Consider the following 24899-nt stretch of genomic DNA (forward strand, 5'->3'; position numbering starts at 1 on the left):
CTCCGTTCCAGGAGTTTGTTATTTCTCCATGAAGACAGGACTCGGTTTGAAGGGTGCCAGAGGCTCTGAAACAATCGGTTGATTCAGTGGTGGTGATGGAGGGAAAAGTTGACAGGAATGTCCACACCAGCACCACACAGCGAACGGGAAAGGCAGTGCTTGGGACAGAGGCTCCAGGCTCTGGGGCGTCAGTACCCACGACCATCCCCTGTGTTAGGCCTCTGCATTGCCTGGCAACCAAGCTACCTCGTCCGCACAAGCGTAACAAGTCCTTGTTCGCCTCTGCCTCTTCCGGCGGGCACTGGAAACCGCCGGGCCTGAAGCGGGCGCGCTTCCTGCCTGGAGGAGGCTGCGGGTCTCAATCCGTGGCGCCTCGCCAGCTACAGGACGACGCGGGCTCTTGAGGGGCAGAGCAGCACATCATGCAGGTGAGGGTAGGGACTCGCCGGGCGACCCTGGAACACCCAGTGGGTCTCCAGCTGGGCCCGAAGCCAAGAGACACAAATGGGGAGGGCGAACACAGGAATTAGGCTCTAACATTTGTTCTTGAAAAGTGCTAAATTTTGCGTGCTTCTCTGTCTAGTTTTGAGAAAAATCCTCTAGGAAAACGCCATTTTTTCAGCCTTTAAGACTTGTGTCTGTCGCTGGAGAAAACGTTAAAAGAGTTGCTGCGTATTGTATTTCACACCAGAATCATAGAAATCTTACTGCTGCATACTATTTTTGACTTAAGAAATAGACCAGCAACGTTAGCCCAAGTGTAATTCAATTTGTCCTCCTCCACTACCTTAAAAAATGATAAGAACAGAAAACCTACTAGTTTTTGTAGAATAGAAAGCCTTGAAATAAACCCACACATCTTTTCAAAAAGTTTTTAACAAGAGTGCTAAGACCATTAAATGGGCAACAGTTAATTTTTTTTTTCAATAAATTGTGCTGGGTAAACTGGATATCCACATGCAAAAGAATGAAGTTGGAACCTTATCTTAGACTTTGTGAATCTGAAATATCTGAAACAGGTTTCAGTTGACTTAGAAAGTTTATTTTGCCAAGGTTAAGGATGTACCCATGACACAGCCTTAAGAGGTCCTGATGACATGCGTCCAACGTGGTTGGAGTACAGCTTGCATTTATATATGCTACAGGAGTGCACCACCACGCCTGGCCACTTTTTGTATTTTTAGTAGACACAGGGTTTCAACACGTTCGCCAGGCTAGTCTCGGACTCCTGACCTCAAAAGATCTGCCTGCTTTGGCCTCTCAAAGTGCTGGGATTACAGGCTTGAGTTGGGACCCAACCTATAATCTTGGGATAATGGGACAAAGAGCTGGGACTACAATGCCTGGCTAGCAAAGCTTACTTTTAATACACTCTGCTTTTCCTGGTTTCCTCCCCATCACTTGCTTCCCACATACCCTTTTTTTTTTTTCCAGCTAAACATGTTATTTAAGTCTGAATTCTAAGCAACCTCTTTGAGATACACTCATTTTCCCTGGTATCTCCAATGTATCCATGAAGTATACATACTAATAAACAGGATTTTTCTCTTGTTAATCTGTCTTTTATTACAGGAGTCTGTCCCAGCTAAGAAGTCAGAATGATAGAAAATTATTTGAGGTGGAACCAAAGGGTTTGGTTCATCAAAGGATGGGAGATGAGTAGGAGGGTGAACTGGCGGTAAACGCATGTCTAGGAGAATTTAGGGAAGGATATCTTGGTGCTTAGTGGAACAGAGGAGAAAATGAAAAGGATTAAACCCCGTCAAAAAACATTTCGGCCCAAGACAGCTCTCATATGGATTTGTAACCTGAGTCGTATTGTTGGGTAGTCCAGCAACCTTAAACTGTGAATTCGTTATATATTATAGTGCCCTCAAATACCTAGAAGAAAAAAAATATAAATCCTCTATAGAGGAAGATGTGTTTAGTGTAGGCTTTAAGGAATTCCCATCAATAAGTTTTCGAGGACAGAAAGCAGAAATCAGTGAAAGGTAACCAAGCACACAAGGAAATAAGCCACCGTGAGACCATGAACCAAGAAAAACAGAGTTACAGAGATTTTTAGATAACAGAATGGTCAGAAATAGGTTATAAAACAACCAGACTGGCCAGGCACAGTGCCTGTAATCCCAGCACTCTGGGAGGCCGAGGCGGGTGGATCACAAGTCAGGAGATCGAGACCATCCTGGCTAACACGGTGAAACCCTGTCTCTACTAAAAAAAAATACAAAAAATTAGCTGGGCATGGTGGCGGGCACCTGTAGTCCCAGCTACTCGGGAGGCTGAGGCAGGAGAATGTCATGAACCCAGGAGGTGGAGCTTGCAGTGAGCCGCCACTGCACTCCAGCCTGGGCGACAGAGCGAGACTCTGTCTCAAAAAACAACAACAACAATAACAACAAAAACAACTGTACTTATAAATACTGAAAACTATAAAACAGACAAGAGTAGAATAGAAAGCCTTGAAATAAACCCACACATCTTTTCAAAAAATTTTTAACAAGAGTGCTAAGACCATTAAGTGGGCAATAGTTAATTTTTTTTCAATAAATGGTGCTGGGTAAACTGGAACCTTATCTTAGACTTTGTGAATCTGAAATATCTGAAACAGGTTTCAGTTGACTTAGAAAGTTTATTTTGCCAACGTTAAGGATGTACCCGTGACACAGTGTTAAGAGGTCCTGATGACATGCGTCCAATGTGGTTGGGGTACAGCTTGCATTTATATATGTTAGGGAGATGGGAGACATCATTCTCAATATGTGTAAGATGTACATTGATTTGGTATAGTAAGGCAGGACAAGTTGAAGAGGGGGTTTCAGGTCAGAAGTAGATAAGAGAGTCCTTGATTCTTTTGAGTCCTTGATTAGCTTTTCACTGAATACACAATTTAGTCTGGCTCAGCGAATCTGCATTTTTACATAAACAACAGAGCAGAGGAAGCAGTCACATATGCATTTGTCTCAGGTGAGTCTGAGAGGGATGATTTTCAGTTCCAGTCTGTCCTTTGTCCACAAGGAATTTCCTTTTGGGCAAATTGTGAGGGAGGTGTGTAGCTTTTTGTCTTTGTAGCTATTTTATTTAGGAATAAAATGAGAGGCAGATTTGCTTGACATAGTTCCCAACTTGACTTTTCCCTTGGCTTACTGATTTGGGGATCCTAAGATTTATTTTTCTTTCATAACTGTATACAAAAATTTACTCAAACTACATCAAAGTCCTATAGCTAAAGGTAGAAATCTCTTAAAAGGAAACATAAGATAGACTCATGACATTGAGTTTGACAGTAATTTCTTGGTTATGACACCAAAAGCACAGGTAACAAAAGAAATAAATAAATTGTACTTTACCAAATTTAAAGCTTTTTTTTTTTTTTGCTTCAGAGGACATTATCAAGAGAGTGAAAAGATAAGTAGTGAGGTGTGGTGGCTCAAACCTGTAATCCCAGCACTTTGGGAGGCTGAGGCAGGTGGATCATTGAGGTCAGGAGTTTGAGACCAACCTGGCCAACATGGTGAAACCCAATCTCTACTAAAAATACAAAAATTAGCTGGGTGTAGTGGTGGGCATCTGTAATCCTAGCTACTCAGGAGGCTGAGGTAGGAGAATCGTTTAAACCCAGGAAACGGAATTCGCAATGAGCCGAGATTGCTCCACTGTACTCCATCCTGGGCAATAGACCGAGACTTCATCTCAAAAAAAAAAAAAAAAAAAGACAACCCACAGAATAGAAAATATTGGCTGATCATATATTTGATGAGAGAATAATATCCAGAAAATATAAAGACTTCCTAAAATTCAACAACAAAAAGACAACCCAATATAAAAATGGGCAAAAGATTTTTCTATAGTTTGTGTCGGCTCCAAAATTCAGGTGTTTCCAATGTGATTGTATTAGGAGGTGGGGCCCTTAAGAGGTGATTAGGCCATTCGTCTCCTTCCTTGTAAATGAGATTAGATACCCTTATAAAAGGGCTTGTTAGAGAGAGTTTGTCCCTTTTTTTTTTTTTTTTAAACTATCCTGTCTTTTGCCATGTGAGGACACAGTGTTTCTCTCCTATGGAAGACACAGTGTTCAAAGTACCATCTTGAAAGACGAGATCAGACCCTCACTGGACAATGAACTTGACAGTGCCATAATCTTAGATTTCCCAGCCTCCAGAACAGTGAAAAATAAATTTCTGTTCTTTATAATTTACCGTCTAAGATATTTTGTTATAGAGTACAAAATGGACTCAGCCAAACTTGAATAGACATTTCTTAAAAGAAGATCTATAAATAGCCAATAAGCACATGAAAAGATGCTTAACATCACTAATCATGAGGGGGATGCAGCTCAAAACCACAATCTACTTCACACCCATTAGAATGTTTACGATAGAAAAGATTGACAATAACAAAACTGTTGATAAGGATGTAGACAAATTAGAACCCTTTTGCATTGCTGGTAGGAATGTAAAACTGTGCAACTGCTGTAGAAAACTGGTAATTTCCTTCCAAATTAAACAGATAACATATGATCCAGTAATTCTCCTTCCAGGTATATACCCAAAAGAATTGAAAATAAGGACATAAGGACTTAAACAGATATTTGTATACCCATTTTTACAACAGCTTTATTCCTAACAATGAAAAGTGAAAACTACCCAAATGTCCACTGATGGATGAATAAACAAAATGTGGTATATATGTACAATGGAATGTTATTCAACCTTAAAAAAGAATGGAATTCTGCTACGTGCTACAACGTAGTTGAACCTTGAAAACACGCTAAGCGAAATAAGCCAGTCACAAAAGGACAATTATTGTATGGTTCCACTTGCATGAAGTACATAGAATAGTCAAATACATGGTAGAAAGTAGAACATAGAACAATGGTTTCCTGGAGTTTGGAAGAGGAGAGAATGAGGGGCTATCATTTTATGAGTACAGATTTTCTATTATAGAAATGAATAACAGGGGAAATCTTAGCAAATTAACAAACATGTGAAAATTAAACAACATGCTACTGAACAACCAATGGGTCAAAGAAGAAATTAGAAGAGAAATTTTAAAATATATTGAGGAAAACAAAAATGGAACTACAACAAAACCTATGGAAGGCAGCAAAAGCAGATTTAAGAGGGAAATGCATAGCAATAAATGCCAACAACAAAAAAGAACAAACTAAGCTTACAGTTATCAGAAGGATAGAAATAACAAACAGCAGAAATAAATGAAATAAAGACTAGAAAAACAATAGAAAAAATCAACAAAATCTTTGTTTTTTTGAAAATATAAAATCAACAAAACCTTACCAATACTAAGAATAAAGAAGACTCAAATAAAATCAGAAACAAAAGAGGAGACCTTACAGCTGGTACCACAGAAATACAAAGCATCGTAAGACATTAATATGAACAGTTACATGCCAATGGATTGGATAACCTAGAAGAATTGGATAAATCCCTAGACACATAGAGCCTACCAACAGTGGATCAAGAAGAAATACAGAATCTAAACAGACCAATAACAAATAAGGAGATTGAATAAAAAATAAAGTCTCCCATCAAAGAAAAGTCCAGGACCTGATGGCTTCACCAGTAAATTCGACCAAACATTTCAAGGAGAACTAATACCAATCCTTCTTAAACTCTTCCAAAAATAGAAAAGGAATACTTCTAAATGTTTTTTGTTGTTGTTGTTGTTGTTGGCTTTTTTTGTGACAGTGTCTCACTTTGTCTCCCAGGCTGGAGTGCAATGGTGCGATCTCGGCTCACTGCAACCTCCTCCTCCTGGGTTCAAGTGATTCTCTTGCCTCAGTCTCTCGAGTAGCTGGTATTACAGGTGCCTGCCACTGTGCCCAGCTAATTTTTGTATTTTTAGTAGAGACAGGGTTTCACCATGTTGGCCAGGCTGGTCTCGAACTCCTGACTTCAGGTGATCTGCCCACCTCGGCCTCCTAAGGTGCTGGGATTACAGGCATGAGCCACTGCACCCGGCCCTAAATCTTTTTAATGAGATCAACATTACTTTGACATCAAAGCCAGAACTGGACATTACAAGAAAAGAAAATTACAAGCCATTATCTCTGAAGAACACAGATGTAAAAATCCCCAACAAAATACTAGCAAACTGAAGTCAACAGCACATTAAAAGAATAATGTACCACAATTAAGTGGAATTTATCCTGTTGATGCAAGGATGTTTCAGCATATGCAAATCTACATATGTGACACACCACATTAAAAGAATTATGGACAAAAATCATATGATAATCTTGTTAGATGCAGAAAAAGCATTCAACCAAATTTAATATCCTTTCATGATAAAAACTTGCAACAAATTAGGTATAGAAGGAATATACCTCAACACAATAAAGGCATATATGACAAGCCTACCGATGATATTATATTCAATGGTAAGGTTGAAAGCTTTATTTCTTAGACAAGGATGCCCATTCTCACTACTTCTATTCAATATAGTACCAGAGGTCTTTGCCAGAGCAATTAAGCAAGAGAAATAAATAAAGGCATCCAAACAGGAAAGGAAATAGTGAAATTGTTGCTGTTTGCTTATGATGTAATCTTGTATATATAAAACCCTAAAGTCCCCACCAAAAAACTGTTAGGACTAATAAATGGATACAGTAAAGTTGCAAGATACCAAATCAATATAAAAACTAGTAGCATTTCTGGCCAGGCATGGTGGCTCATACCTATAATCCCAGCACTTTGGGAGGCTGAGGTGGGTGACTCACTTGAAGCCAGGAGTTTAAGACCAGCCTGGCCGACATGGTGAAACCTCATCTCTACTAAAAATACAAAATTAGCCGGGTGAGGTGGTAGGCACCTGTAGTTCCAGCTACTCGGGAGGCTGAGACAGGAGAATTGCTTGAACCCAGGAGGCAGAGGTTGCCGTGAGCTGAGTTTGCACCACTCCACTCCAGCCTGGGCGATAGAGCGAGACTCCATCTCAAAAAACAAAACACAAAGCTAAACAAAACAAAAACAACAAAAAACTAGTAGCATTTCTGTATACTAACAATGAACTATCAGAGAAATAAATTGAGGAAATAATCCCATTTATAATATTTACAAAAAAGTAAATACTTAGAATTTAAATACTCCTTAAAGAAGGATGTGAAAAATCTGTAGACTGAAAATGATAAAATATTGATGAAAGAGATTGAAGAAGACTCAAATAAATAGGAAGATATTCCATGTTCATGGATTGGAAAAATTATTGTTAAAGTGTTCATATTACCCAAAGCAATCTGCAGATTCCATATAATCCTTATCCAAGATTCCAATTTGCCCTTTTGTACGGAAGTAGAAAAAGCAGTTCTAAAATCCATATGGCACCACAAGAAACTCTGAATAGCTAAGACAATCTTGAGCATAAAGAAGAAAACTAGAGGCATCACATTACCTGACTTCAAACTATATTGCAAAGCCATTGTAATCAAAACAGCATGGTACTGGCATAAAATAGACATTGACCAATGGAGAACTCAAAAATGAACTCATACATTTACAGTCAATTGATTTTTGGCAAAGGGGACAAGAACACACAATGGGGGAAGGGACAGTCTCTTCAATAATTGGTTTTGGGAAACAAGATATTCACATACAGAAGAATGAAATTGGACCCTTATCCCACTCCATCTATAAAAATCAACTAAAAATTGATTAAAGACCTAAATATAAGACCTGAAATTGTGAAAATATTATACAAGAAGAAAACACAGGGGAAAAACTACACACTACTGGTCTAAGCAGTGAATTTTTGGATTTAATCCCCCAAGCTCAGGCAACAAAGCAAAAATAGACAAGATTACATCGAACTAAAAAACTTCTGCACAGCAAAGGAAACAGTTAGCAAAGTGAAGAGACAATCTATATATTGGGAAAAAATATTTGCAAGCAATACACTTGACATGGCATTACTACTTAAAATATATATGGAACTCAAATAACAGTAGTAAGAAAACAACCCAATTTTAAAATTAGCAAAGATAATCCCAGCAGTTTGGAAGACTGAGGAGGGAGGATCACTTGAGGCCAGGAGTTCAAGACTAGCTGAAGCAACATAGGGAAACCCTGTAAAAATACAAAAATTAGCTAGGCTTGGTGGAGCAAGACTGCTACTCAGGAGGCCGAGGCATGAGAATTACTTGAACCCAGGAGGTGGAGGTTGCAAGTGAGCCAAGATCATGCCACTGCATTCCAGCTTGGGTGACAGAGCAAGACTCTGTCTCAGAAAAAAAAAAAAAAAAAGGAAGTTCATCTGATGGTCTCGAATGCTTACGTAGAAAAGGAAACCAAACTGTATTTGTGTATGATGTGAATTGGTTTTGCCCAATGCAGTCTTCAGCAAATTTTCCATGACTTAGGAGATACTTCCTTAATATTCTATATATGTATTCTAAATTGATACTTTATTAAAGTTTTCAATGGAGCACATAATCCCATTAGTGCTGGAAAGTAGGAGAAAGTAGGTCACTTTGCTTTATTCTCCAAAACCAATTAACTGTAGAGCTCATGAACAATTGAACACTTAAGTGCTACATGTCAATGAATTTTCCAAATACATATTAAAGTGTACAACCATGTTAATATTCTTTTCTTTCCTTTTTGTGTAGGATCCCAATGAAGATACAGAATGGAATGACATTTTAAGAGATTTTGGCATTCTTCCTCCTAAAGAAGAGTCAAAAGATGAAATTGAAGAAATGGTTTTAGGTTTACAGAAAGAAGCAATGAGTATGGTTGTAGATTTGGTGGGCTGGATGATGGGAATAATACAGTTAAGTTAGTAGTAAGGTACTTCATGAACATAGTGGGAGAGAGGACATTAGAAATCGTTTAATATAGGCTGGGCGCGGTGGCTGACGCCTGTAATCCCAGCACTTCAGGAGGCGGAGGCGGGCGGATCACGAGGTCAGGAGATCGAGACCATCCTGGCTAACACGGTGAAACTCAGTCCCTACTAAAAATACAAAAACAAAATTAGCAGGGTATGGTGGCGAGCGCCTGTAGTCCTAGCTACTCGGGAGGCTGAGGCAGGAGAATGGCGTGAACCCAGGAGCCAGAGCTTGCAATGAGCCAAGATTGCGCCACTGTACTCCAGCCTGGGTGACAGAGCAAGACTCTGTCTCAAAAAAACAAAACAAAACAAAAACATTTAATATAAACCCCAACTACTTTCAGTATTTATATTCTTTCAGTATTTGTATACACCTAAAATGACTAATTTCACATTTCGAAAATCGCATACTAGTTAATAACAGAGCTGAAATAGCCTGTTGCATAAACTAGGGAGCTTTCTTCTCCCACCCTGTCCCTCTATCTTATTACCATCTATTTTTATCATTCTTTATAGTATGTATAGTATGTCTTCTTTATCAAGATTTCCAGGTACTTGAGGGAAATCTGAATTTATGAAATCTAATTGATTTTCATACCTAGTTTTTTTTGTTTTTTTGAGGTGGGGGACGGAGTCTCACTCTGTCACCTAGGCTGGATGGAGTGCAGTGGCCGGATCTCGGCTCACTGCAAGCTCCGCCTCCCAGGTTTATGCCATTTTCCTGCCTCAGCCTCCCGAGTAGCTGGGACTACAGGCGCCCGCCACCTTGCCTGGCTAGTTTTTTTGTATTTTTTAGTAGAGATGGGGTTTCATCGTGTTAGCCAGGATGGTCTCGATCTCCTGACCTCGTGATCCGCCCGTCTCGGCCTCCCATAGTGCTGGGATTACAGGTTTGAGCCACCGCGCCCGGCCCATACCTAGTTTTAAATGTAGCCTGTCAGTTCTATGAACTTTGACGGAGTAATACTTTAATGTTATACTTTCTATAATATGTATACCTTTTTTTGGTGGCTGGCTGCTTTATGTTTGTTTGAAGATACTCTTTTTTGTTTGTTTGTTTTTTTGAGACCAAGTCTCGCTTTGTTGCCCAGGGTGGAATGCAGTGGTGCGATCTCAGCTCACTACAACCTCAGCCATTTGAGTTCAAGTGATTCTCCTGCCTCAGCCTCCCGAGTAGCTAGGATTACAGGTGTTGCCACCACACCTGACTAATTTTTGTATTTTTAGTAGAGAGAGGGTTTCACCATGTTGGCCAGGTTGGTCTCAAACTTCTGACCTCAAGTGATCCGCCCACCTTGACCTACCAAAGTGCTGGGATTCCATCACACCCGGCTGTTTAAAGATACTGTTGATCTCCTTTGTCTAAGACAGTTTTTTTCTAGACATTGATTGTATAGTAAAAAAATTTTTAAACAATTTGATAATCTATAATTTATGTTGTTTTAGTGAAACCATTTGAAAAGATGACTCTTGCACAGCTGAAGGAAGCTGAAGATGAATTTGATGAAGAAGATATGCAAGCTATTGAAACATACAGGTACAGTGATTCATTTGGGTTAATTATACATTTTTGAATGAAGTATTATAAGAATAAAACTAAAAAGATTTGTCTTGTCAGATAGGTTTTACAAAGAACAAAACTAATTTTTAAGTAACATGTTGAAACTCCCTTTATGTAAGGTGGAATTTTATTACATCATTACTTTATTTTTTCTTAATATTTTGCCTTTGATTGAATAGAAAATTATCCAATAATGTACAATATAACTTCATCAAGCTATGTATGATTAAAGTGGAATATAGCAATAAGAGGCCAATAAAAAGATGGCCATGATTTTCCTTCTAGCATGATGCCTGTCAAAGGCAACTATCATTTCGTGAGTAATTAATTACTACTCTTAAACAAATTATTTTAGAAATTGGAACAGGGTCATACATTTCCCAACTTACTTCACAACTAAAATAAGCTGGGAAATGTATGAACCTGTTCTAAGTTCTAAAATAATTTTTACAAGACCAGTATTATCCTGATACTAAAACCAGAGAGAGATATCACTAAAACAGAGTACTACAAATATCCTTCATGACTGTAAACACAAAATCTTTAAGGAAATATTAGCAAATTAAGTCCAGCAATTTAAGGAAATAATAAATCTTGATTAACTGGTATTGGTTGCAGGAATGCAAGGTCATTTTAACAATAAAAAAAAAAAACAGTGAACTGGGACTGGACGCAGTGGCTCATGCCTGTAATCTCTGACTTTGGGAGGTTATGGTGGGAAGATTGCTTGAGGCTAAGAGTTACAGACCAGCCTGGGCAACATAGTAAGACCCTGTCTCTACAAAACAAAAATAAAAACCAAAACCCACCAGTGAATGGAGTTAGAACAGCAATACTCCGGGAGCAATGAGCAGATATAGCAATCAGATCTTTCTCAGGCAGGGTGCAGTGGCTCACGCCTGTAATCCAGGCACTTTGGGAGGCCGAGGTGGGTGGATCACCTGAGGTCAGGAGTTTCAAACCAGTCTGGCCAACATGATGAAACCCGTGTCTACTAAAAATACAGAATTAGCCAGGCATTGTGACACATGCCTGTAATCCCAGCTACTTGAGAAGCTGAGGCAGGAGAATCACTTGAACCTGGGAGGTGGAGGTAGCAGTGAGCCGAGATCGTGCCATTGCACTCCATCCAGCCTGGGCAACAAGAGCGAAACTCCATCTCAAACAAACAAACAAACAAAAACAAATAAGTACTATTCTCTAATAACAGGAATCAGTGCTCCTTAGTGAACTGCTTGATCCTTCGGTGTGTGTTAGGAAAGTATAATATGAATATGAAGCATCTTATGTTGCCAGTAGGTAAGGAAGTACTTTAAAAAAAAAAAAAAAGTCCCAGGAGTCAAATGGAAAGATCTTCCAAGGGCCAAAGTTAGAACAACTTGAACAACAAAATCAATAATTATATGATTGGATTATAAAGCAAATAATGAAATAAATATATAAAAGTTCATAATAATATAAGTAACTTAATATATGAACAAATTTGGAAGAAGTAATCTCTCTCCTTTACCGAAGAATTTTAATTAATAAATGTAAATGAAATGAGAGAAATAGAAAAATCACCATCAGAACAGTGGTAATTTCCTATGGGTAAGATCCAGTGGTGGATGCTAAAACGATTGGTTGAAAGTTTAAACACAAACAGGATATTGCATAATTTCAAAGAATTCTTCCCCAAATATTTAGTAATTATAAAGGAGGAAATACTAAGTTTATAGGCAGATACTGTCTTAGGCAAATGATCAAGTCTAACATCACCAGTAAAATATGCTGGGAGGTGATCAAGTAATCCCTGGTATGTTGTGCTGAGAAGGACATATCACCTCTGTGGTATCCTTCTCAGTAATGCATAACTTTAATTATAAGAAAACTCCAAATAAACCCTAATTGAAGAACTCTTTAAAAATAAACCAAACCCACTAATGAGACATCAGTAAAAATAGCAGAATAGGAAGCTCCAAAAATCCATCTCTCTACCTAATCGAAGATTGTACTAGCAGGAACTGTCTGAAGTGACTGTTTTAGTACTCTGGATAATATTGAATGCTTGTAGTTTCCAAGTGAAAATTTGGCTGGTAAATGGCAGTATCAGTTGATTTCAGCCCTCAGTTCAGTAGTAGTTGTTCATACTCAATCCCTAGCTCCATGATAGGCAGCTGACAACCTATATTTCTGACACAGCTTGCTGGAGCCAAGGTGGACAATAGGATCTTTTCCTCCAAATATTGGGGTTCTGTGTTCTTATTACAGATTGCTGCTTCTGAACATGGATGTACAGGGACAGAGACTGGCTGCCATTGTGTAAACCCCCACTGGCTCAGGCAGCTATCAGAGGATTTAACAGAGCTATAACCTTTTTTAAAGATTCAAAACCAACTGTACTTTTGGGAAAATATAGAAAGCCAGTGCATTTACTCTGGGGAAGATGCAGGCTCAGAAAATACGTGAGAAGACCTTAAAGCTTATACCTCAGAATGATTCCCAGTACAAAGACAGCCTACAACAATTAAAACAAAACCCTGGCAAAGGAGGAGACTTATTTCCAGAGTTACCACATTATAGGATTCAAATGTCACACTTTATAGGATTCACATTATAGGATGTGTTCACATTATAGGATTCATTATAGGATGTGTTCACATTATAGGAAATGTTCACATTACAGGATTCAAATGTCTAGTTTTCAACAAAAATCACAAGGCGTACAAAGAAAGTATGGTCCATTCAAAGGAACAAAATATACTGAAAGAAAATGCACTTGAGGAAGTCCAGAAGTCAGACTTACTAGACAAAGATTTTAAGACAACTATCTTACAGATGCTTAAAGAGCTAAAAAGATATGAATGTATGATCAAAAAGAGAATAGCAATAAAGAAATAGAAGTTATAAACAGGAATAAAAGATATTCTGGAACTGTGATAATAAGAAATATATATTTGATCTTCATCCCCAGTTCCTGACACAGACATACTTGGAATTTGCTGGGTGATAAAAGTACCTTTGGTATGCTCATGAGATGATTCTTAGGGGAGGGGATCCTAGTAGATTTAGGAAGAGGGCTGGTTGTCAGAGGAACTAACCATGTGATAAGAAGGTTAGAACTTTTAATACTATTCCCTGCTCTCTGGCGAGGGGAGAGGGGCTAGAGATTGAGTTAATCACCAGTGGCCAATGATTTATTCAATCATGCCTGTCTAATGAAACCTCCCTAAAAACCACTAAATGATGGTGCTGTGGTCTGAATGTTTGTGTCCCCCCTCCCCCGAAATTCATATGTTGAAACCTAATCCCCCCCAAGGTGATGGCATTAAGAGGTGGAGCCTTAGAGAGGTAATTAGGTCATGAGGGCTCTCCCTTCCTGAATGGCATTAGTGCTCTTATAAAAGAAGCCTGAGAAGGCCAGGCACAGTGGCCCATGCCTGTAATCCCAGCCCTTTGGGAGGCCAAGGCAGGCAGATCACCTGAGTCAGGAGTTCAAGACCAGCCTGGCCAACATGGTGAAACTCTGTCTCTACTAAAATACAAAAATTAACTGGGTGTAGTGTCCTGTACCTGTAATCCCACCTATTCGGAAGGCTGAGGCAGGAGAATTGCTTGAATCTGGGAGGTGGAGGTTGCAGTGAGCCAAGATTGTGCCACTGCACTCCAGCCTGGGCGACAGAACAAGACTCTGTCTCAAAAAAAAGGACTGAGAAATCTGGAACATGCTTTTCTAAAGATTCATTTTGCCAATCTTTGCCTTTAGTTGGAGATTAATCACATTAATTTAAAATTCACATACATTTAAAGTAAGTACTGTTAAGAAAGGAGTGGCTTTTGCTACTTAGGTGTTTTCTGTATTTCTTATATAATTTTTGTTTTTTAAGTCTTCCATTACTGCTTTCTTTTCACAGTTAGCTGATTTTTGTAGTGTACGATTTTTATCTCCTTCTTCTTTCATTTTCTGTATATCTTTTAGTTTTTTCATAGTGATTATCCTAAGGATAAAAATTAACATCTTACAATGGCCTACTTTAAATAATACCAACTTCACTTCAATAGCATGTAAACACATCTCCATCCTTTTCCTTATTTGTTAGTGTCACAGACTACATTGTTATATATTGTGCATCCATTAACACAGATTTATTATTATTGCTTTATGTATTTGCCTCTTATATCATACAGGAGAAAAAGAGAAGTTAGAAACCAACGGTAGGCCAGGCATGATGGCTCATGCCTGTAATCCCAGTGCTTTCGGAGGCTGAGGTGGGCAGATCACCTGAGGTCAAGAGTTCGAGACCAGCCTGGCCAACATGGTGAAACCCCATGTCTAATAAAAATACAAAAAATTAGCCGGGCATGGTGGCACACGCCTGTAATCCCAGCTACTCAGGAGGCTAGGTGTGAGAATTGCTTGAACTTGGGAGGCAGAGGTTGCAGTGAGCCGAGATCGTGCCACGGCACTCCGGCCTGGGCAACAAAAAGGGGAAAAAAAGAAACCAACTCCTGTCTCAAAAAGAAAAAAAAAAAAAACCAACTCCAATAATGGCTTTTACATTTTCTTATGTAAAAGCCAAATGGTAATACTGGCTATTATATTTCCCTATGTAGTTAATTTTACCATGTTCCTCGTTTCTTCATGTGGCTTTGGATACTATCTGGTGCCCTTTCATTTCAGCCCAAACGACTCCTTTCACATATATTTTAGGCAGCTCTAGGTCCCTTGATGTCTTTTTATTTTTATTTTTATTTTTTTTAATCTAGGAATGCATTAATTTACCCTCATTCTTAAAGCATAGTTTTGCCAAATATCAAATTCTTGCTTGACAGTTGTTTTCTCTCAGCATTTAAAAAATATCAACTTATTGCCTTTTTGGCTTCCAAAATTTGTACTGAGAAACTGGCTGATAGTCTTATTGAGGATCCCTTGTATGTGATGACTTGCTTCTCTCTGCTTTCAAGATTCTCATTGTCTCTTCTTGCCTTTCAGTAGTTTATGATGTATCCCCACGTGGGTGTCTTTGAGTTTATCATACTGTTATCATACTTGCAGTTTGTTGAACATCTTGGATTGACAGATTCCTGTATTTCATCAAATTTGGGAAGTTTTCAGCCATTATTTCTTAAAATATGCTTTATGCTTTTTCTCTCTCTCTTTTCTGTTGAGATTCACACAACATGTGTGTTGGTCTGCTTGATAACCATAGACCCTTTAGGCCCTGTTTATTTTTTTTCATTCTTTTTTTTCTGTTCCTCAGATTTGATCATTGCAGTTGTCCTATTTTCAAGGTTGCTGATTCTTCTGCTTCTTCAAATCTGCTTTTGGAACTCTCCAATGTATTTTTTTATTTTAGTTACTGTACTTTTTAGTTCCTCTGGTGTGTTTTACTCATACCTCTTCTGACATGAAATGTTGGGGCAGGGTCCCCCACAACCAAAATCTCCAACTTCCTGGACACCAACTGGGTGTTCTACAATTCATTTCAATTCTGACACTAACTATTGGAGTTAGGGAAGACCCCACATTGGGAGACTACTTCAAACACTAAGGTGATTATAATAAATAAGTTGGTAGGGATTGGAACCCTGTGAATTGCCATTGGGAATGTAAATGGTACAATCACTTTGAAAAACAGTCTGGTGGATCCTCAAAAGGTTAAATGTAAAGTTAGCATATGATCCAGCAATTCCACTTCTAAGTATATACCCAAGAAAATTCAAAACATGTATAGGAATGGCCATAGCAACATTATTCACAATAACGCCAAAATGGAAACAATCTAAATGTCATCAGTTGATGAAAAGATAACCAAAAGCGATATATCTATACAGTGGAATACTATTCAGCCATAATTGAAATGAAGTACCAATATGTTCTACAACATGGATGAAAACATGCTAGGTGAAAGAACCAGTACAAAAAGTCATAGAGACAGAATGCAATTATTGTTTACCAGGGCCTGGGATGGGGGATAGGGAGTAACTACAAATAGATATGGGTTTATTGTGGAGTGATGAAAATGTTTTTGAATTAGGTAGTGGTGATGGTTGCACAACTCTTTGATGCTTGTCCTATTCTCCTGAGCAGCTCTCCTCCAGGTGATGACTATGAACCTGGGCTGTTTCATTAGGGGCTACATAATCTCAGAAACCTTTATTTGCAGTTGTGTGGATCAGAAAATGTGAAAGGTCACATGGAACATTTTAGGGGTGAGTCATCAAAATTTATATATCACTTTCACTCATGTGCCATGGGCTGTAATCTAGTCTCATGACGTGCAAGGCAAGCTGGCAAATGTAGTCTTCCAGGTAAATGTAGCTTCCCCAGAAGAGAAAGCTATAATGATGATCACCCTACCTGTCTCTACCAGAGACTGAAGAGCGATACCATAAATAGAAATTCTTTTATTTGTATATTCCACATCAAAATCACAAATTTAGTTGCCACCAAATTATGGCATTATTTTCATTTCTGTACCTGAACCAGTAATGTTTAAAAATATTACTTGTTCTTAAGAAATTCTGTACTTGTTAGTGCTGATTTAAAGCAAATTTCTCATTTAAAGTAAAAACAAAACAGCAAGAAAATATTTTTAAAAAACTAGTGATAAATGGGAGGCTGGGGCAGGAGAATTCCTTGAACGCAGTGAGAGGTGACAATGTGCTAGCAGCCCTCGCTCTCAGCGCCTCCTTGGCCTCTGCGTCCACTCTGGCTGGGCTTGAGGAGTCCTTCAGCCCACCACTGCACTGTGGGAGCCCCTCTCTGGGCTGGCGGAAGCCGGAGCCGGCTCCCTCTGCTTGCAGGGAGGTGTGGAGGGAGAGGCGGCGGCAGGAACCGGGGCTGCAGTGGGGTGCTCACAAGCCAGCGCGAGTTCCAGCGGGTGCGGGCTCGGGGCCCGCACTGGGAGCGGCTGGCAGTGAGGGGCTTAGCACCCAGGCCAGCAGCTGCTGAGGTTGCACAGGGTACCCCAGCACTGCAGGCGCTGCACTCGAATTCTCGCTGGGCCTCAGCCACCTCCCCATGGGGCAGGGCTCAGGACCTGCAGCCTGCCATGTCCCAGCCCCCTCTCTGCCGTGGGCTCCGCAGGGCAGGCGCCTCCCCGATTGGCGCCACCCCCTGCTCCGTGCCACCTGGTCCCATCCGCAGCCCAAGGGTTGAGGAGTGCAGGCCCGGCTGGGGACTGGTGGGCAGCTCTGCCTGCAGCCCCCATATAGGATCCACTGGATGAAGCCTGCTGGCCTCCTGAGTCTAGTGGGGACTTGGAGATCTTTTTTGTCTAGCTAAGGGATTGTAATACACCAATCAGCACCCTGTGTCTATTTCAAGGTTTGTAAATACACCAGCTGCAGTGCAGTGGCCCAATCTCAGCTAACTGCAGCCTATGTCTCCTGGGCTCAAGTGATTATCCTACCTCAGCCTCTGGAGTAGCTGGGACTACAGGCACATCTACCACGCCCAACTAATTTTTGTATTTTTTTGGTAGACACAGTGTTTAACCACGTTGGCCAGGCTGGTCTCGAACTCCTGACCTCAAGTGATGTGCCCGCCTTGGCCTCCCAAAGTGCTGGAATTACAAGCTTGAGCCACCACACGCCGCCTCATCTGTTATTAAACATCATACTATAGGTCCTAGCCAATAGCTTAGGACAAGATTTTTTTTTAAAAAAAGATGTAATATTCTAACAAGAAGAGACAAATGTTATTGTGTAGATAATTAACTATAAAATAACAAGGGAGTCAGTTCAGAAGCTCTTCTAGCTAAAAGGATGAAAAAAATTCATGCATAGCAATAAACAAGTATATTGTTGGTGTCATATAATACTAAATTGGCCTTTTTGACATATGTTCCCCTTTCTGTTGGTGTATTCCAGTACCATTGAAGCTAAAACCCTAACATATTTCTCAGACTTTGTTGCAGTAAAGGTAAAGGATGTGATTTAGATATTTCACCGGGGATGTGACTTCAGAACTAAATTAACCGGGGAAAGAAGTAGAAACACAGGGCCGGGCGCGGTGGCTCATGCCTGTAATCCCAGCTCTTTGAGAGTCCCAGGTGGGTGGATCATGAAGTCAGGAGATCGAGACCATCCTGGCTAACACGGTGAAACCCCGTCTCTACTAAAAATACAAAAAATTAGCTGGGCGTGGTGGCGGGCGCCTGTACTCCCAGCTATTTGGGCGCTGAGGCTGGAGAATGGCGTGAATCCGGGAGGCGGAGCTTGCAGTGAGCCGAGATGCCCCACTGCACTCCAGTCTGGGGGACAGAGCCCAGACTCTGTCTCAAAAATAATAATAATAGTAATAATAATTAGAAACACACAAAGCATGCATTTAGGTGGTACTGATGTAGAATTTGCATCATGGTTTTGGAGCCATTATTTTTTTTATTTTATAATTTCAACTTTTATTGTAAATTCAGGGAATGCACATGCAGGCTTGTTATACTGGTACATTGCATGATACTGAGGTTTGGGATATGATTGAACCCATCATCCAGGTATGGAGCATAGTATCCAATGCAGCCATTATTTTGGCAACAATTTCTCATCCTTAGATTATTACTGAGAAGATAGGGTTCTAGAGACAAAAGTTGTTACACTGGCTTTCTGATTCTCAGAATAGTCTGATAGTAAAGCCAACAATGGAGTGGTAGTTCCAGATTCCCTAGTTTCCGGTTGTGGTAGAGAAAGCCTTGGCCGACCAGTTTTGCATGTTATTCTGGGAGTCATGCCTGGTATCCCAGCCTATAGCCTGCTCCTTCTTTTTAGTGGGTTGATAAAGCATTTAATTCCCCATATTAAGCTCCTTTCTGCTTAAAATAGCTAGTGGGCCTTCTGTTTATGCAACTGAATCCCAAATGATAGGATTGTTAGGTGAAAAATGCACGCCATTGAACACTGTGTGAACTCTTAATGGCAAAAGCAGCCCGTGTATTTACCGTTCTCCCCTGCCCAATTCAGTTGAAATAACAAAAAAATGAGAAGGAGGAAGAAGTGGAAGAGGGGAGGAGGAAGAGAAGTTATTGATAGTTGCACCATTAATTAGAGCATGGTGTCATCATTGGAATAAGAATATTTTGAAATTTCTGAAAGATGTTAAGCCAGTAAGATCAAATTGAGGGAAGTTAGATACTCGGTACAAACAAAGTAGGGCTCCCAGAAGAACAGTGGAGTAACTCTAGGTTCCAAATATCTGGGCCAGTGGAGGAAAAATTGAAGGACTTCAATTTGAAAACTATGAGAGGTCCCCAGCCTTGGGTTACTATCCTTGGCATTTTCTTCTAGGTTTGATTTTGCTTGGATTACTGGTTATGTAAAGTAAGAGGTTTTACTTGAAATGTTTCTAGCATGTGAAATAAGGTCAGAATGTTTTAAAATATACCCAGGGTTTTGTTTTTATTCAAGTATGTCAGGAGATGGTTGCTATTGAAAGGATAGTTGGTTACTCACAGTTTCCAAGAGGAGGGGTGTGTGCCACATCATGCCACACTGGGGCCATGCAGTGAAGCACCTGAATTGATCAGAAGTCAGAAGGAGCAAGGGGAAAAGCATGGGCATAAGGCTTTTGTTGTGGTTTCTATGGGAAAAGCAAGGCAAGGCAGGGTAAGTAGAGTTAGGATTGGCTAGTTTCAATAATTTTGGTGGGCTCTGGGCTGTAGAGGCTATCTCTAGTTATTTGGTACCTGGCCCTGGGATGATTAGGGCAGGGGATCGTGGCTCAGTCTGATAAATGAAGTGACTGAGGGTATGGGCCCTAGATTGATTGGTTTGCGTTTGAAGAGTGTTTGCTATTTCGTGGAGTTCACTAGCCCTGGGAGGGGCAGACTCTACAGAATCAGCAATGTGCCAGATGCCAGAGCATCAAGAATACATAAAATGGGAAAATATGCTTAGTATACAGAGAAGGGGAGTAAATACTCCCAGCAAACTTAGAGGTATAGAATCATTGAATGTTAATAAACTTGCAGGCATGTCAGAAACCATTTAGATTTGCTTCATGAATCCAGGCATTCAACAGCAAAACTGTCAAATTGTAGATGTTGAGAAAGTTGGGTTTTTTAAACAGTTGCAAGGTTCTCTATGGATAGATAAATAGGTAGCAATGTTTATTGAATGCTCACAGTGTGTCAGGCACCCTGCTAAGAAATTTACATGTATTATTTCATTTTTTCCCCAATAATCCCTTGTGAGTAGTTATTAGTATTATTCCCATGTACAGTTAGGGAAACTGAAGTGTAGAGAGATTAAATAATTGCCCAACTTTATGCTATTAACAAGTACTGGAACTGGCATTTAAACTCAGTTTAGTCTGACCTTGGAATCCAAGCTCATAATCACTCTCCTCTACTACCTCTCTATCTATAATAAATCTATGTTTATAATAAGTAATTGCAAATATCCACAAAAGCTTCAAAGTGAAGATCATTTTAGCATGATAGTTACTAACATTTACATGGGGATAATAATAGTACTGGCTTTGTAACATTTTTACAAGGATTAAGTTCATTAATGTTAAGTATTTAAAATAGTGCCTGGCAACATAGCAAGCACTTGGTAAATGTTGGATATCATTATTCTCCTTAATAAAGTATTCAACTTGTACATGAGAATTTGTTGGCACAACATCCAGATAAACTCTCTATAGCAGGGAACAACTCCCCTGCACCCCTGCACCCCTGCACCCCCCCATTCCTCCAAGACAGTTAATGATTTAAACCTAGTCTTAAATACAAACAAATTTAAAAGTCAATAGCAAACTTCTTATACTTTCCAATATCCATGATAACACAGATTTGCATATAAAAAGAGAAATTGGCTTTATAAGATCATTCATTAATATCCCATCATTTAAAGTGTTTGATATGTATAGACATTATATTCATTGCCCTAAATTGTTATTACATATGAGAATGACCTTAAGAATATGACAGTATTCTTATGTAATTTAATTTCATGTTTTAATTAGAGAGAAGCGGTTACAGGAATGGAAAGCTCTTAAGAAAAAACAAAAATTTGGAGAATTAAGAGAAATTTCTGGAAATCAGTATGTGAATGAAGTCACAAATGCAGAAAAAGATGTGTGGGTTATAATTCATCTATACAGATCAAGGTAAGATCATAGTATTTCAAAATGTTAATATACTACTATTTTAAAAGACATATTTTTGGTTTTAAGGTTTTACAAAGCGTATGACAGTACTCAAGAAAAAGCAACTATATATTACACACATATACATCCATAGAGTTTTTGATAGTCACTGGCTTCAGGGATTAAATTAGGTATTTTAAGATCCTTTCATTTCTAATTTCAGGAACTTGTCACACTTTTTAGAAAAATAAGCACTCTTTGGTAGTTTTGTTAAAAATTTTTTATTCTAGAAAATCTCAAAAATACAGAGAAGTAGAAAGAATGAGAAAACGAACACTCTAAATATCGACCATATAGATTCAACAAGTAACCTTTTGCCATATTTATATAATTGTATCTGTGTGTGTGTATATTTGCATTTGTAGAAAGTGAACTGAAAGTAAACTGACCATAGCATGATGCTTTATTCCTGTGTACTTCAGCATGCATCTTCAAAACATAAAGGTGTTGGAAAGAAAAAAAAGTTCTATTTCCTCTACCCATTTTAGGTTTATTGGCTGGGATCCTACAAATTGGACTGACAAAAGACAGGTTAACAAGAGAAAAACAAACAGAAGCCTATTAATAAGTGCATTACACATACACATAGGAGAGCTCAGTGACAAGTAACTCAAAGTGGTGGTTAGAGCTTGGGCTTATATAGTATCTTAACAAAAGAACAGCAAATTTATAGAGATACGATAAGACAACAGAAAGGGTCTTTGAGCTTCTAGGAATAACAAACTGTGGGATGGTAAATACATGGGTGAAACTATGTATTCAACTTGTTGAATCTATATGGTCAATATTTAGAGTGTTTGATTTAATAGAAATTAAAGGTTGTTTTAGCAAGGTTTGTTATACAGATTCCTCTGGTGCCTCACTGGGATGATAAGAATCTAGAGCTTTATCCAGTGATTAAGAGTGTCCTCCCCTTCCTGGTAGAGACAAGAGTGAGGATGTTACTGGGTGGAGAATATTTTTCTTTGTTTGTTTCTTTTCAGTTGTCTTTAGCTCAAAATAATCCTTATGCCAGAGTGGCTTATTTTGGTGTGGCATATTATGAATCCCTGCAAGAACATTCTTCTACATAACCACAATACCATTTTTTCACTTAACAAAATTAACAGTAATTCCTCATACCATCTAATACCTCGTCCTTACTCAGATTTTCCCAAGTGACTTAAAAATGTCTTTTATAAATACATATGTTTTGGACAAGGAGTCAATCAAGAATTATGCAGCACATTTAGATATATCAGCTCTCTTAAGTCTCTTCTAGTAGAACAATTCCCCTGCACCCCTATACTCCCCCATTCCTCCAAGACAGTTAATTTAAAAATATACCTGGTGGTACTAGGTATAATCCACTGTTGCTAGGCCTCACCAGCCTTGCCTAGTAAATAGGGAAAGTAGACTTTTCCCCAACTCTGTTTCTCTCATTCAAACAGTCCTTCTAGCTTTAGGTCCCTACCCTATAGCCTCAGAGCTATAAACCATTCTAGGAACAGAGGCCATGACAGCAACCTTCACTGTCCTTATTTCAATCTCTGAATAATAATTTTTTTTTTCTCTTTAGGTCCTTGGGGAAATTATGTACAGAGCAATTTATGCAAATTATAGCCCTGTATATAACCCTGTATAGCCTGTATGGGGCTATACTTTGCAGTTCCTGAGTTGAACTTTGATAGGACAACATGCCCCATAAAAGAAAATGCCCCATAAAAGTTATTTTTTTATAACTAAAACTCTTGGTAGATTAATTTTTAGGTAGCTTTAAAGTTTTTAAAAGAATGTGTTGACCTAAAAGGAAGAGGCTGAGGCACAAAATATAATTTAAAGAGTTTACTTGAGCCAAAGTGAGGATAGCTGCCCAGAAGACTAAACCCAAGTAACCTTGGATACGATCTCCCTTTAGCCTTTGTTATGAGCAGGTTTGTGAAGACATAAAAGGGGACAGGGAGTGGACTAATACAAAGCTGTTTGTCAGGAATTCTCTTTGGCTTAAGGAAATAACATTGATTAGTGATTGGCTATAGATTGTTAAACTATGAAAATTACAGTGTCTGATGTATTATTGGGTTGATTTATAGCTACTTGCAAGCAATAGCAAGCAGTTTCAAGAGAGGAATGCATAGGTGAAGGAGGGAGTAGGTTGTAATTCTGTCTTTTTATTTTTGATACAGGGTCTCACTGTGTTTCCCAGGCTGGAGTGCAGTGACGATCGTAGCTCAATGCAGCCTTTAATGCTTGGGCTCAAGCAATGATCCTCCTGCCTCAGTCCTCCAAGTAGCTTGGACTACAGGTCTGCACTACCACATCTGGCTAATTTTTAAAATTTTTTCATCGAAACGGGGTCTTGCTATGTTGCCCAGACTGGTCTCGAACTCCTGGCCTCAAGTGCTCCCCCTGCCTCAGCCTCCCAAAGTATTGAGATTATAGGCATGAACCACTGTGCCTGGCTTGCTGTCTCATTTTAATGACTCCGTGGGTGTAAATGTTTAAAAGGACTTGCATTCTTCAGAGAAAAGTTATTTCCTGAAATCACACTTCCATATTACCTATACTATTTATTTGGTTAACCAGTTTGTAAATGCTGCTTGTAGGTCTCACAGATAAGGATGAGAAACACTGACATTTATAAAACAGGGATCTGTTTGTGGTAAATATTATATACTGAAGTGGTTTACTGAATGTTTTTCTGACCCTGTGTGGTTAGCAGAGTAGATATTGCTTCTAAGTAAAATTATCTAGTTTAATGGTTATTTCCATATAAATTACTAGTTTTTAGAAATAATTTTAAAAAATTCATAAAGAGGTTGCATGTGTTTTAGTCTGCTTCAAATTGTCATATGCTTTGATAGACTCAAAAAGAAGGATGTGGTTTCATAATATTTTAAGTATTTGTGACCTTCTCAGAAGGTTTTTCTGGACCACTCTAAAGTAGTTACATATTAGATTTCTGGACATTAAGAAAATACATTCCTGGGGCTGGGTGCCGTGGCTCACACCTGTAATCCCAGCACTTTGGGAGGCTGAGGCAGGCGGATCACTTGAGGTCAGGAGTCAAAGACCAGCCTGGCCAGCATGGTGAAACCCCATTTCTACTAAAAATACAAAAAAAAAAAAAATTTTAGCCGGGCTTGGTGGCGCATGCCTGTTGTCCCAGCAATGTGGGAGACTGAGGCAGGAGAATGGCTTGAACCCAGAAGGCAGAGGTTGCAGTGAACTGAGATCGCGCCATTGCACTCCAACCTGGGTGACAGAGCAAGACTCTGAATCAAAAAAAAAAAAAAAAACAGAAAATATGTTCCTGTGTTGGTATAAAACATATATTTTGAAAATTAATCTGTAATAATCCAAATTTATAAAATATAACAG

General features: G+C 39.1%; 1 protein-coding gene across 1 annotated transcript in view; it reads left to right on the forward strand.

Annotated features, from left to right (window-relative positions):
- Positions 1–300: 300 nt before the first annotated feature.
- PDCL2 (phosducin like 2) overlaps positions 301–24899 on the forward strand; it is a 34369-nt gene continuing 9770 nt past the window's right edge. Inside the window, exons 1-4 of the mRNA XM_005555257.3 lie at positions 301–428; positions 8624–8744; positions 10294–10384; positions 21357–21500. Coding sequence (XP_005555314.2) covers positions 423–428; positions 8624–8744; positions 10294–10384; positions 21357–21500 — 362 coding nt within the window. The 5' untranslated portion in view covers positions 301–422. The remainder of the gene's footprint in view (positions 429–8623; positions 8745–10293; positions 10385–21356; positions 21501–24899) is intronic.

Source organism: Macaca fascicularis, chromosome 5 (assembly GCF_037993035.2).
Source record: "Macaca fascicularis isolate 582-1 chromosome 5, T2T-MFA8v1.1".
NCBI classification, from domain to species: Eukaryota; Metazoa; Chordata; class Mammalia; order Primates; family Cercopithecidae; genus Macaca; species Macaca fascicularis.